The sequence below is a fragment of the Ictalurus punctatus genome, chromosome 13 (assembly GCF_001660625.3).
Source record: "Ictalurus punctatus breed USDA103 chromosome 13, Coco_2.0, whole genome shotgun sequence".
In the NCBI taxonomy this organism is placed as follows: domain Eukaryota; kingdom Metazoa; phylum Chordata; class Actinopteri; order Siluriformes; family Ictaluridae; genus Ictalurus; species Ictalurus punctatus.
The window spans coordinates 11,479,353-11,493,591 of NC_030428.2; the positions used below are offsets into that span (position 1 = coordinate 11,479,353).

Consider the following 14,239-nt stretch of genomic DNA (forward strand, 5'->3'; position numbering starts at 1 on the left):
ACCTCATATCCTACACAGAATCATGGTGGAGCCTGGAGCCTATCCCAGGGAACTCTGGGCACAATTTGGGGGACACCCTGGATGGGGTGCCAACCCATTTCAGGGCAAAATTGCACACACATTCACACACCCACTCGCACACTATGAACAATTTGGAAATGGCAATCAGCCTACAAGGCATGTCTTTGGACTGGGGGAGGAAAATGGAGCGCAACAAAACATAGGCTACACATAAAAAAAATTTTTCTTCACGTTGATTAGCTACATAGGCCATATAACCTAGCTATAAGCCATTTATTGTTACCAAAGTGTATCTGGTTCAATACTGATGTCAGGTTACTGTCTATGTGGAGTTCTCTCCATGTTCATGAGAGTTTACACTGGGTTCTCTTCTTCCTACTGACCAAAAACATGTAACTAGACTAAATTGTCCCTGGGTGTAAATATGTGAGTGCATGCTGAAATTTTTTTTTAGAAACCCTCATAGAATTTGTCATGGTTTTAATGGTTATTATGGGAAGTGTATAGGTATTGATGGAAACTGTAATGGTCCCTGGGGTTTCTACTGGTAATTTGTTGCCTTCTATTGGTACACGTTATGTCTATGTCTATGATCTACCTCCTTAATGTGTCCTACTACATAATGGAAACCATTGGTGATGGTTTGTAATGGTAGTTGTAGTGGAACCCATTAGAATTTCTGTGATGGTTTCTATTGTGCTTTTTTTTTTCTTCAGCAAGGCTGTGATGGACTGTAGTCCTATCCAGGGTAAAGTCTTCCATATTGCATCTAATGTGGCTGAGATAGGCTCTAAAATCTTCCAGCTATGCCTATACACTGAGAAAACCAAAGAACAAGAACTTGTCTGTGTACAAACCAGCGGATATTACTAGATCGTATGTTGCCATCTACTGTTTAAACAATGTACTATACTTGCGAATACAGTAACATGAACATGGACAGGCATGGCAAGTGAATATGAACATGCCATATTGTTAAAGAAATGTGCTAAATATAATATTCATATAAAACCAAATATAATACTAATAATGTGTTCAAGTATATATAAATTTTAAAAATCAGTGTGTGATATTAGGTCAATTAAGCAGGCTATTACTAAAGCAAATTTGATCTTTTTTCATTGACTAGCTGGAAGTATAGGGAAATGACACTCCAAGAAAAGCTTGATTTGGTCTGCTGAGTGTTATTCAGGCTGCTTAATATAGAAATCATGAAATAGATCTGATTTTAATTTAATGTTACCTTCATACAAAAAATTTAAATGATAGAAAGAAGTTGAAAGAAGTTCAGTAGAGCAGTTCACAGTAGAGCGAATGGGTGGGGGGGGGGGGGGATCAACCTTCAAACAGCTCTGTTATGATCATCATGTCTGTGTGCTCTTTAGGCAGTAGATCCCATGCTCATAGAGGAATGCCTAGTACTGTTGCAGAACACTTGACTAGTGCATCTAAGTGCACAGATTTCATGCATTTGTCATTTAAGACAGTTTAAGACATGTCGTTTAAGACAGTTTATGAACATACAACAGCAGATAGTTGCCAGGCCAGGCTAAATATATTGGTACTATACTGTATCTAGAGCGATATAGAGTGAGGTGAAGTTATTAGGATTTAGAGCAGGTGTCTTCAACTTGCAGACCAGATAAAGACACAGAAAAGTATTTTAGTGGAACTGTGTATACGTGAGAAGAATACTGCAGCAGAAATGATATTTGTCTGATAAACAGATCCTCTGTTGCAGCTTACACAATCACATGCATTTATGTGCAGTTTTTTTGAAGGCAGATCATCAGATCAGAGAATAGTCACAAGGCTAGACATTTCATACTATAAGTTTTTTTTTTATTATTTTATTATTAATAAAGACTTGACAACAGACAAAAAACAAATGGACAAAGAAGTATGTGTATACTCCTTGCATTAAAGTCAAAACATCTCATCTGTCCAGAGTGCTTGATGCTCATCATAAATGGTCATGTAAAGTGCCACTATGAAACAAAACATATACAGAGTGTCCCAAAAGTCTCCATACACAGGGGATTATGTTTGCCAGCACCACGTCAGTTGTGTCTTCATTGGTGGATGTTTGTGGACGTCCACTTCTCCGTTGGGCTGCAGTACTTCCAGTCTTTTTCAATTTATTTGTAAGTTAATAAGTGTCTTGAGTGATGTGCTTGCCATATTTCCTGTTAAAGTCCTTGTTAAAGTTCATACCCATGAACTAATCCTTAATGGTCAAACATTAAACATTGTTTAATGTCACCATTTAGTCATGTTAGGCACTTATCTGGAACTGTAAGCCAGGACTTTAATGTAGCTGGACCATCACAAATTTTAGTTGAATACCATTTTATACAATACAATTTTTACATGATAATCGGCTACTGTATATGATAATATACAAGGGAAATCTTGTATACAACAAACAACAATGAATTAAAAATTACTTGGTTTTTATTAAATGTAGAAAGCATTTGATGTCCTTGAGCCCTACCAATAAGTGCAAACTTTGAGTTGTTAGTAAGTTTGTTGTATTATTAAAAACTGCTGAAAAAACAAAATAACAAACAATAGAAACCATCATAGAAATTCTAATGGTTTACACTACAAATACCATAACAAACCATCAGCTAACCACTAAAACCATTACCACTGTACTGTTGTAATTCCACTATTGGTTCTAAATGGTACCCACTAGACATAACATGCCACAAATAGAAGGCAACAAATTACCAGTAGACACCCACAGGGACCATTACAATTCCCATTATAACCATTACAAATTCTATGAAGGTATTTTTTTTTCTCAGCAGGGAAGTACGCCTAATATGTCGTATGAGCTTTATAAATGTGTTGTAATAGCTTATAACGTATTTTAAGACGCAAAGAAACCGAATAAACGCACAGGTTATTACAAAACAAACAAACAAACAAACAAACAAACAAACAAACATTCAAATGTGTTGCAGGAAGTGAGACAGCACTGTCCCACACTGGGACTTGCCTGTCTCCTCTCCCGACCCGTCCGCTTTACCCAGAATCCCCCGCGCCGACACAAGATGGAAGAGGGCAACAGCTGCAGGAGAACAATGTTTTGGCAGTAAACGCTAAAAGAACTGCGTGTTTGGGGTTCATTCAAACGTTAAAAGTCGGACGTGGACATGCCCGGGTGAGTGTTATTGATTCTACAGATTTCTCCTGAGCGCTATCGCAAAAGGATTTCGAAATCTGCGTGGTAGCAGCGTGAAAAGCCGGAGTGCAGACGGAGTGATGCGTTGGTTGTTGGCGAGCATCATTGTTTCTGTGTGCAGTGCCACCATGGGCCATTTAACACCGAGCTCTGATGCTAACACCTTATTAGCTTTTTTTCTTCTTAACCCTGTTTATTATTATTTTTTGTCTAAAATGAAAAGATAAACGTAGCGATTTCTGTTTGGCCTGTATTCAAATCTTCTAACTCACCTTTTTTATTCAACAATGTAAATTAGGAAATATTATATCATTGTGGCTGCAGTTGTCCAACACCACACGTTATAATTAGCTAGGTATAGCTAAAGAAAAGCCACGGTTATTTGTTTAGGCGCAGAGGTTTTTTTTAATTAAAAAAATATATTTTAAATCTCAGACGAACTGATTAAATATCATACTATATGGTAATATGATGTGTTTATATTTGCTAGTCCGGTAGCACTTGGTGTTATTTCTCCAGCTAGTCGAGTGGCTCTGTAGCGCGCTGCGTGCTAGCGGTGTGTTGACCATCACTGGAAGGGGTTTTTTGTTCCATAGCTAACGCTGACTTGATGGCGATAAATGTCTCTGTGTTTATTTGAACACGAACTAGCCGGGGTAGTGGGAACGCCTAACGTCCAGTTATTTATTTTTCTTCTTTTATATAAAATTAAGCTGAAAAAAACAACAACAAAGTTTAAACATGTATAATTTCATTACAACACTGCCTGGTTGCTCTAGTGGTGGTTACACTGCTAGCAAATGTTTGCTAGCTACACGGCTAGTCATTTAGCTAGCTGGTTATCTAGGCGGAGATTTGATTTGTTGACTAGCATGAGAGGTGGATTAAATGTCTTTATCAGATAAGCTTCGGGAAAATCTTTCTAAATACAGATAGGCTAACCCCGTTCAAGAGTTCTGGCTCAAACCGCGTCCTCTTTATTATGCTGGATTAGAGAAGCAGCAGAGCGGCTGGGATCTCTGCGTTATTCATTATTGATGTAAAGGACATTAGCTTTGATAGCTGGCTAGCTCACTCGACATTAGCTTCGTTAGCTGCTTGCTGTCGTGTGCTAGCTAACGTTACCCTCACCACAATAGATGCTGTGTGGCGAAATCAAAATCTCGCCGAATCAGAGAATATATGTTGGGGGCTGGGGAGACTATAAATCACTTCACGTAATAAAATGAAAGTTGAATTAAGGTTTGAAGACAGCCGCGTTATCCGTTCATCTCTCAAGAGATTTACTAGGCCGTTTTTATTTGGTGAGGTGAAGATGAGTTCTCTTTCTCTTGTCTCAATTCATTTCAAAGTAATTTATTGGCGTGATTGTTTACATACAATATGGCCAAAGCATAAATATAGATAAGAGTATAAAAAAAACCAAGTCATGATAGAATAAAATATCCCTCTCTCTTAATATTTTATCTTCAGCACCTTCAGTTTTAATGCGTTTTGGTGTGAAAGCCAAATGCAGACAGTTTCAAATTTCCATCAACAATAGTAATTTTGCATAGCGGTAAAACCCATATATTGAAACCGACCTAAGGTTCTGCACTCCATGAGCAGAAACCGTTACCTCCTAAACGAGCCCAATCCAAAGACATGCGCTGTAGGCTGATTGGCATTTCCAAATTGTCTGTAGAGTGTGTATGTGTGATTTGTGCTCTGTGATGGCTTGGCACCCCGTCCAGGGTGTCCCCCGCACTGTGCCCCAAGTCCCCTGGGATAGGCCTCAGGCCCCCTGCAACCCTGTGTAGGAAAAGCGGTACAGATAATTGATAGAAAGGTGTATTGTGTCTGAGCTGGTTATGGTGTTGTTTACTTTACTGATCAGCTTGTACAAGTCATTTTCCGGGCTGTGCAGCAGTTTCCAACAGTAATATCGTGCTTTTGTGCAGGTAAAATAGTTTGCGTGTTTGTCCTGGACAAATTACATGATTTGTTTATATCTTTGCAGTGTATCTCCTCTTTTGAGCTGAATGACCGTTGCCCTCTCGAGGATCCAGCCATGAGTATTATCCAGGACAAGCTAGGCAACGAGTTTCTGCGCAACGGCAGCATGGACCCCAACTTTGCCCCCAGCATGCTCATGTTCAGCCATTTACCTCCAGTCACCAGCTTTACGCGGCTCGCCTCGCAGCCGGTCGTGACCGATTTGCCTCAGGAGATGGTCCTGAAGAAGGAGAGGGATTCTCCGGAGCATGGTGGCGGTTTTCTGCACAGCATGGGCATAAAGCAGGAGAAGTTCAATGAGCTTGACTACCGCATCCCGCTGTATGGAACTGGCCCGGGAACAGGTGGAGGAAAGAGTTCAGACATGCTGGACATTTCACTTGGAAGCCACCAGAACATGCTTCTGCATGATGTCAACATTAGCAGTGTAAGCTCAGAAAAGCAGAGGATGAGGAATTGTACTTTTGCGCATGTGATGTCGTGTGTTTGTGTGTGTGTAGGTGTGTGTGGATTAAATACTTCTGCATGGTTAATTTAGCTCTAGACATACCTGGCATTCTCAAAGTCTTGTACAAGTTCTTATTGTGTCTGCATTCGACTTTTCTCTTCATGCTCCATCAACCTCAGTTGTATTATTCTTGTTTTGACAGCAGCTTCCTGCAAGATTAGGGAAAGACCCAAAAGATTCCACACACAGAAAAGGACGGCGGGCAAATGGGGAGGGAACAGAGGGCAGAGGCAGAAGGAAGCGAGGGGATTCCACAAAGGTGCTCGTTCTTTAACTTTTTCTTTCACTCTCCCATTTACAGAAGCCTTTGTGTATATTTAGCCTCAAAGAAATGTGGAAAGAAAATATTATGATTGACACTAATGGACTAGTTTCCTCTTGTCTATTTTGCTCAGTCAATGATGCTGGATGGGGAGGGAGGACCCCTTTCTCCCAGCTCCAAACCACATATATGTGAACACTGCAATGCCGCCTTCCGCAGCTCCTACCATCTGCGCAGACATGTGCTCATCCACACAGGTGAGAGTCTTTCACTGCAAGCCCAGTGCACATGCAACTCCCAAAGACGTGGTTTTGCTAGAATGTTTAATGGGACAATTCTTTAACCTTGACATTTCAACCCATGTTTCTGATTGCACAGGTGAGAGACCTTTTAGGTGCAGTCAGTGTAACATGAGCTTCATCCAGAAGTACCTGCTGCAGCGGCACGAAAAGATCCATAGTGGTGAGTCCCATACTGGCACTAACCCCCCCCCGATTTATTTATTTATTTTTTGGGGGAAAGATTTTAAGATTGTTTATCCTGACAAAAGGTTTATATTTTGGAATGTTTATTCTTACAGGTTCATAGGATGCAGTTTATATCTTTAAAAGTAGCAAATTGTAAATCATTCCATATATAGCGGGATTCATTTCACACTTTCTGCTGGGACTGTGGTACAAGCCCCTTGATACTAGCCCACCGCTAGTGCATACACGCTGTGTATGCACTAGCGGTGCTTCTTTTTTTTTTCTTTTTTTTTTTTTAAAGCAAATTAAAGGTATTTGCATATTATTCTGTTTATTCAAGTGTCATTGCTGTGCTAAGCCACTATAGACTGCAGCCATGACATTGTTCGGTGTTTAGAAAGTGGAGGTGTGGGATCTCCAGAGTTCACACACAAAAGAAAACAAGTACGTAAATCAAGCAGTGCATCTCCAGAGTCTGTTTGAAATGGAAGCAAATTTGTTATGTCTTGTGTGTGTGTGTGTTTTTGTTTTGTTTTTTTTTTTAAAAGAAGAAGCTTTACAAAATAGTAAGGTTGTAAGTTGGTCTTTACAGTTTAAACAGATGGTACTGTTTTCATATGGAGGAGTGCTGGAGTCCCTTGTTCTGGATCAAACTAGCGCTGCTAGCTAGATTAGACTTTGAGTTACTGACAAAACTGAAGAAAACACAAGAATCATTGCCTCCCAAGTATATACACACCAAGCAGAAATGAAGAAATTATGTATTTTACTATAGTTAGATGATGTCTGATGGTAACCTGAGTATGCCAATTCGATATGTGGTATGAAGTTGTTGTGAGATTAGTCACGCCTTATCCTGGGAATTCAAGTGTTCATTCATAATTTTTTTTCCTGTCAAATATTCAAACTGTCGAAATGACAAAAAGGTACAAATCTGCTAATGAGATATGTACGCAACTGTATTTCTTTTTTAACAGGGGAAAAACCATTCAGCTGTGACCAGTGTAACATGCGCTTCATTCAGAAATACCATATGGAGCGACACAAGAGGACACACAGTGGAGAAAAGCCATATAAATGTGATACTTGCCAACAGGTAACAATGAGCTTACTAATGCATCTGATAATGCTTATAATGATTATTTTATGTGAGAACAATTGTCTCTACATGTTTAAGTTGACATTCATTTCATGGAGCAATCTTAAACTCACTCCACTTTCCTTACCCCTCTGCAGTATTTCTCTCGTACTGATCGTTTACTGAAGCACAAGAGAACCTGTGGAGAAGCCATAAAGAAGGGTCTGGACCCAGGGATGCTAGACCTTGGAGATGAAGACCTGGGACAAGGCAGCTACCTACACACTCAGGGAAATGCCAGTGCGCCACCACGCAAGAGAGGCAAGTCAAAAAACAGTGGGGAGGGTGGAGAGCGGCGGAGGAAAAAGACTGTAGGTTCAGGGGCAGGCCATATGGTCGGCATGCAAGACTACGCCATAGACATGGCCGCTGGCTCTGGGGCATCCTCTTCAGGGGTGGGGAACATGGCAGACACCAGCATGGCAAACCAGCACGTTCGCAATCCCAAGCTTGCCTTTAAGAAAGGAGGACGCAAGGGTGGGGACAAGAGCCTGCTCTCAATGGGCGAGGCCGGCTCAAGCTCAGCTCTCCATGAACAGAAATTGTTAGCTCCTAAATCCAGTCCAATGGATCTGCCTGGACCCGGAGGTATGGACGGTCTAGGTCTCCTGCAGAGTTCCTCAGAGTCAAAGCAAGGTGGCACAAGCAGCAACTACGACGATGCCATGCAGTTTCTGAAGAAAAGGAGGTACTTGCATGCGGTGAACAGCAGCGGTGGTGACTACGGCTCGGTCCACCTTCCTCCTCAGCAGACGGTTATCCAGGGCGGCATTGGTGAACCCACACTTGCGTTACTGGACACATCACCTCTGGTCAGTGTTGATAACAAGCACGACAAGTCCGGCATCCCAGACGAGGTACTGCAGAGTCTGCTGGATCACTACTCCCATAAAAGCGATGTGACTTTTGACCTCTCGGATCCGCACCACGTTGAGCTGCATGCAGCTTCAGCGACGCCTGAGCTAGGAGCAGATGAAAGCTCCTCGAATGGCTCAGCTGACAAGAGTGGCGTCATGAACGAGTATTCCAAGTTCTTGCTGCAGACACTGGAGAGGACGAGCCACGGTGGGAGCGGTGTCTTTACATTCTTCCCGGAGAAGCACATGTACGCTGCGTCTCCTCTGGAGTGTACCTTCGGCCATTCTGTCTCCTCCCCCCATGGTCCCTCATCCGCTTCTGTGCTCCCAAAGTCCCACTTCAGCATGCTGGTGGGCTCCCACTCTCCCTCCCATGCCTCACCTTCCTCCCAACAGGCCTTTCATCTGAGTGCCCTCGAGCCCTCAGCCCACCAGCAGCTCACGCCATCTCAAGAGCTCACTGAGCAGTTGGACAACCAGGAGCTTGCTAATGGCAACAGGCAGAAGGAGCAGCAGGTGAAGAATGGCAGTGCCACCAGTGCGAACAGCACCAGCCGTGGCACCACCTCTGTCTACTCCCTAAATTCCCCTCCTGATCTGACGGCCCTGGAACCATCCAAGGAGGTGGACATGCGGCCCACGTTTCAGATCGAGAACTTCGCTCAGGCATTCGGCTCCCAGTTCAAATCCGAGCGCCGGACCCCGCTGGCGTACAGCGCTGACCCCCAGATCGTCGTTGTCGAGGTTGACCCCCGAATATCGCGAACTCCCGTGTCGGAATTCTCAGGGTATACCAGTCTGTTAGCTGAAGTAAATGAGCCAGCTAGCTCAGGAACCAAAACCCCCACGAGCCAAAGCTACAGGTAAAGGTTTTGGTAGCCAACCTAACCCTGCAGTTTGGGACAAGGACTTTCCCCAGTGCCCTCGAGCCCAATTCCCTCATTTACAAAAAAAAAAAAAAAAAAAAAGCAAGATAAAATATTAATTATTACACTGCCATTAATTGTTAATACTCTACCAGGGAAGGTCTACCTGACCTCAAATGCAATTTTTTGATATTCTTCTTTTTTTAATATGTATTTTAGTTCCTCATTTTTATTAGTGTAGTCATTTCTGTGATTTAGAGGATAGGTAATGACTGGCTTGACTTTTCATGAACCCTGTGTTTTTAGCAATCAGGATAGAATTGTAAAATAGATGAAGATGATCTATAGTAATAACTATTGTCAGGGTGTGGCCCAGTATTCAGTGGCAGAAAATGTCGGCCTATTGTCTGTTACAATAATTGAAAGTATTACTCAGGAAAAACATTTTTTAAAAAAAATAATTAGGTGCAACTAGCACTGATTTTGTTTTTAACAAGTATAGTTTAAAACTACAGTGAATCTTGTTTTCTGAAATTCCTTGAGGAAAAAAAAATCAAATCCACACTCAGTCTACCTGTTCAGCTGATCACACTGGTGAATCTTTCCACTACTTGTACATATGCAGATATTATGGTACTTTGTCAATGTGAAAACACTGCATACTTTAATCACTAAAGGACAGACGTAAGACATGGTTGCGAACCTAAACGCACACGCTCAGTCCCATGCGAATGCTCATGGAAATCTGTTTGCGTGCATGTAATGTCTTTTTAAGTAGCGTCTTTACTGCTACTGAAATGTGGCCTCAAGGTTTGTCGTACACAGGCTGATTTATACTTCTGCGTCTGCGAACCTGTGAACGGGTAAAAAACATTCTCTACTACAGCAGAGGGCAGTGTCGCATGTAGCAAACCAAGAACGTTCTGAACTCCAGTCAAAGAGGAGAGTCTCGCGCTTCACTGTTGAAGACTCGATGGATAGAAGTAGGAAAGTGTGGTTAAGAAGAGTTTAGTTTTTACATTATACTTGACCATGAATAGCAGTATTCTGCTGAAATCGATCTTGCATTGCCTTTGGTTTATTCATTCAATAAAAACTCTGCCCCAGGTTTTTGCCATCTCTCTCTCTCTCTCTCTCTCTCTCTCTCACTCACTCACTCACTCACTCACTCACTCACTCACTCACTCACTCACTCACTCACTCACTCACTCACTCACTCACTCACTCACTCACTCACTCACTCACTCACTCACTCTCTCACTCACTCACTCACTCACTCACTCACTCACTCACTCACTCACTCACTCACTCACTGTCCTGTAATTCATTGTCCATAATTTTGTAAAACAAAGACCTTCTAATGTTGTGTCTCTTCTACAAGTCGATCCTAAATCTGTGCCGTTTTGCTTGTGCACTAGTTCTGGTTTGAGTTTAAAACCCTGACATTACTGTAGACGCTTTCCTGCTCAGCCAATCAGTGTCGTGCACAACAGATGGTCATGAGACGTAACGTTTCTGTCGGTTCCCCCTCGAGCTACGCTTACCCATGAACTATTTCTCATTGCCTCGGTGCTTACCAGAAGTATAAATCAGCCCTAAATCATACCCTGTTGTTAAATGTGTCGGCTCTCATCCTTTTTATTTCTCAAGGAATCATATTAGCACTTTTACCACTGAAGACAAAAACTGTTGGATGACAAATACATACATGCTTTTGTTCAGAGGAAAGCTGTGATTTTAATTGTTTTTTTTTTTTTTTTTTTTTTGTAATGGATATGGGTGTTTATTGCTATGGGCATTTTGTTTTTAATATATAGCGGGATGGGAGGGGTATTAGCATGATTTGTTCTTGTAATGCTATCGACATGGATGCCATACCAATTTTGTGCTGTGGAGCCTTGGGTGTAAGTATAGGGCCTCTTTGTATTCAAAGTGTATTTAAGTATTAAGTTGATTTTTTTGCGTGAAAAGCTGCATTTGGAATTCTACCTCTCAAATTACAAAATTGATGCCTAATGGACAAAAATGCAAACTTCCCTTTCAAGGTCTTTGCTTGGAGAACCATCCAAGTTGTGGACTTTTAAACTCATGCAAATCTGAATTTTTGGACCTGAACCTGTTTAAATGTTTGTTTGTTTTTTGTTTTTTTAGCCATGAAATCAGGAATCACTCAGCCTGAGGAGACTTGTGAATCTGATTACCATTTCCCCCCCTCCTCACACACATACACACACACACACACACACACACACAAATACAATCTTTGCTGTGCCCGTGAATGAAGCAGGTAGACTCCTGTGTCTTCCTTCCATGTCTCCTGCTCCTACCCAGCATGAACGGGACCCAGCTATTGGCCTCAAGTCCCTTCACAGAGAACTGCTGATTCTGCACTAGTGTCGGGGCTCAAAACCTAAATGCTGCACTCCAAACCTGTCCCATTCTTTAAAAGAGAAAAAAAAAAAAAAGAATAGTGGCAAAAAGAACACAATTGACCTTAATATACCTCATATCACTGTATACACGACAAAACCAGGGACGTGTTTCATGTAGCCTATATAGTGGTAATATTGTAGTGTACATCAGCCATATTGTAGAACCATATAATGCCACCTGTGTTTACGATTATCATTCATGTTGGTCTGTTGGAATACGTTTTTTTTTTTTTTTTTTTTTTTTTTTTTTTTGGTCTGTTAAGCAATTTTGCCAAGCAGTGTTTCCTTGTAGATCTCTTCCCCTTGTGATTTTCTGAATTTTTTCAATGTTTTTTTCCCCCTTGTTTTTGTTACTTGCCATAATATGTTTTGATATGAACTCTTGTTTACAGTAATGTACAAAACACTAAAAAAAATGTGTTTTCTTTCCCGTTTGATTTTGTTGTCTGATGCATGATATGAAGTTTTTTTGTTTTGTTTTGTTTTTTTTCTGATTATGATCGCACCAAAATATTTTTTGTAGCATATGTGTCCTCATCTTCAAGCTTTTGTTTTTTGTGATTCTACAGGGCTGAACATGTCAGATGACTTTATATATGATTAGATAAGCCAATAAAACCTTTTGTTATGAAAGCTTGTCAGTGTAACTGTCTGTGAGTTGAATGTGAGTGTTAAACCTCCTTCATTCCTGAGGTTTACTCATTGGCTGAAAATGAGAAGTGTTTTTTTTTTTTTTTTTTTAATATTATGATGGTTGTTAAGGTTTAGTCACAGTGTATAGTCACAGTCCACAGTCCATTTTTTCATTGTGATTCTCGCGGCCGAAAATGCTTGATTTAGCTGCAGCTTTTTTCAAAATGTGCGACGCAATTTAGAAAATGCAATTGTATTAAATTGTTTTGCGCTGTCCCTAGCCATGATGTTTGTTGGTAAATGAGACCTTTTAGCTGTACACACGTGAATTGACTTTTCTAAATGCATTTGGTGATGTCACATGACATGTCTTTGACCAAACCTGTGGTAATTTTGAAAAATTGTAAGCTACTCTGAATATTGCAGTTTGCATGATTTTGCGTAAATTATACTGGTGTATGATCGAACAGTTCGCTCTTCCCCTTAATCACACCACAGCAACCTCAGTTTCTCTGAGCAGGGGACGCGACTACGCTACAAAGCTTTTAGCTGTGCAATACGTTACATCGCTTCCTCTCCTGCCACTCCTAGCATGTTCATAACTTCATCATACACGACACATCAGCTATCAAACGCACAGAAGAACATGGCTTTACTGACCATGACTGAAAGAAGCGGCTGTCAATTTTTGCCTAAGCAGCACCAAAAAGTTTCGAAATGAATTCATTTTTGGGGGGCTCAGTGTGCCAGCTTTCCTTGCAGCCCTGAATACTGAATACTAACCATGTTGGACATTTTAAGGAAAAAGCTGGTCTGAAATACTGCGTATATTTCTGAGAAAGAAAAATATTTTAGATTTTTTTCTTTATGTTTTTTGTTACACATACAGATGTGTGCAATCTTTTTTTCCCCTCTTTGTCACCACTTGCATGTGCAGTTTTAAATAGTTGACTAATACTGTGCAAAAGTAACTTTTTCTTTTTGTTGTCCTATTGTGAAAATTTCAACCTGTAATAGATTTATTAAAGCAGCAATTTTGTAGTTGAAACAAAAGGAAAGCTTATGTAAAGTATTGGCTGTTTTTGTTGTTGTTGTTGTTGTTGTTGTTGTTGTTGTTTTAATGATTCATTAACAAATGTGGTAGTAGTCAAAGCAAAACTGGTCCAAGTTCCTTCTTTGGCTATTAACCAGGAAGTCCAGGAAGTGATTGTAGTTTAAACAGTAGTGATAATGCACAGAGAAGTGGAATATGTGTGTGTGTGTGTGTGTGTGTGTGTGTGTGTGTGTGTGTGTGTGTGTGTGTGTTCCATCCAGTAAATTTCACAAATTAAGCAGAAAATCTGTGTGGAATAGTAGAGTAAATAAGCTGCCTTTCATGACCTCAGTATTATTAAAGTTCTGTTTGGCATTTTGGTCAAATATAAGCATCATCACCTGGAGATACTTTATTCTCTTTTGGTGTTCTTTAGTTTGAGAGTTTTTGGTATTTTTATATTATGTTCTATCTGCCAGCCAATCGTCATGCAGGATGAACAGAACATCCAGCAGAAAGAGAATATTGTGACTAACATTAGATAGTATTATCATTAAATATTGCAGACATTAGATAGTTATGTGCTTAATAACCTGCATATTCCAGTGTAACCAGCGACTGAAGCTCAGCTGGCAGATTCAGATTTGTTTGTGTTACAAAGAAATTTGTTATATGCTGTTGTGATAATATTCTTAAATGTTTTATAACTGAAAATCTTCTGTTTAGCAAAAACTTGAAATGTCTTGTATTTTACACCGATCAGCCATAACATTAAACCCAGTGATGTGAATAACATTGATTATCTCCTTACAGTGGCATCTGTCAAGGGGTGGGATG

At 40.6% G+C, this 14,239-nt stretch overlaps 1 protein-coding gene across 2 annotated transcripts; it reads left to right on the forward strand.

Moving 5' to 3' along the window:
• Positions 1 to 3,039: 3,039 nt before the first annotated feature.
• On the forward strand, positions 3,040 to 12,369 carry znf281b (zinc finger protein 281b). 2 transcript variants are annotated; one of them, XM_017484327.3, is made up of 7 exons: positions 3,040 to 3,190; positions 5,211 to 5,633; positions 5,857 to 5,973; positions 6,110 to 6,233; positions 6,355 to 6,438; positions 7,421 to 7,539; positions 7,680 to 12,369. In XM_017484327.3, the coding sequence occupies exons 2-7, from the start codon at positions 5,262 to 5,264 to the stop codon at positions 9,303 to 9,305; spliced, it is 2,442 nt and encodes an 813-aa protein (XP_017339816.1). In that variant the 5' UTR covers positions 3,040 to 3,190; positions 5,211 to 5,261; the 3' UTR covers positions 9,306 to 12,369. The 2 variants fall into 2 exon arrangements, with proteins under 2 accessions (XP_017339816.1, XP_017339817.1); XM_017484328.3 differs by having other exon boundaries at positions 5,860 to 5,973.
• The last annotated feature ends 1,870 nt before the right edge of the window (positions 12,370 to 14,239 follow it).

Excerpts from the sequence above, each read along its gene's own strand:
- znf281b (XM_017484327.3), top strand. The coding sequence starts at position 5,262 with ATGAGTATTATCCAGGACAAGCTAGGCAACGAGTTTCTGCGCAACGGC. Across the intron at positions 5,974-6,109 it reads AGCGAGGGGATTCCACAAAG|TCAATGATGCTGGATGGGGA; the intron begins GTGCTCGTTCTT and ends TATTTTGCTCAG. Across the intron at positions 7,540-7,679 it reads AATGTGATACTTGCCAACAG|TATTTCTCTCGTACTGATCG; the intron begins GTAACAATGAGC and ends ACCCCTCTGCAG.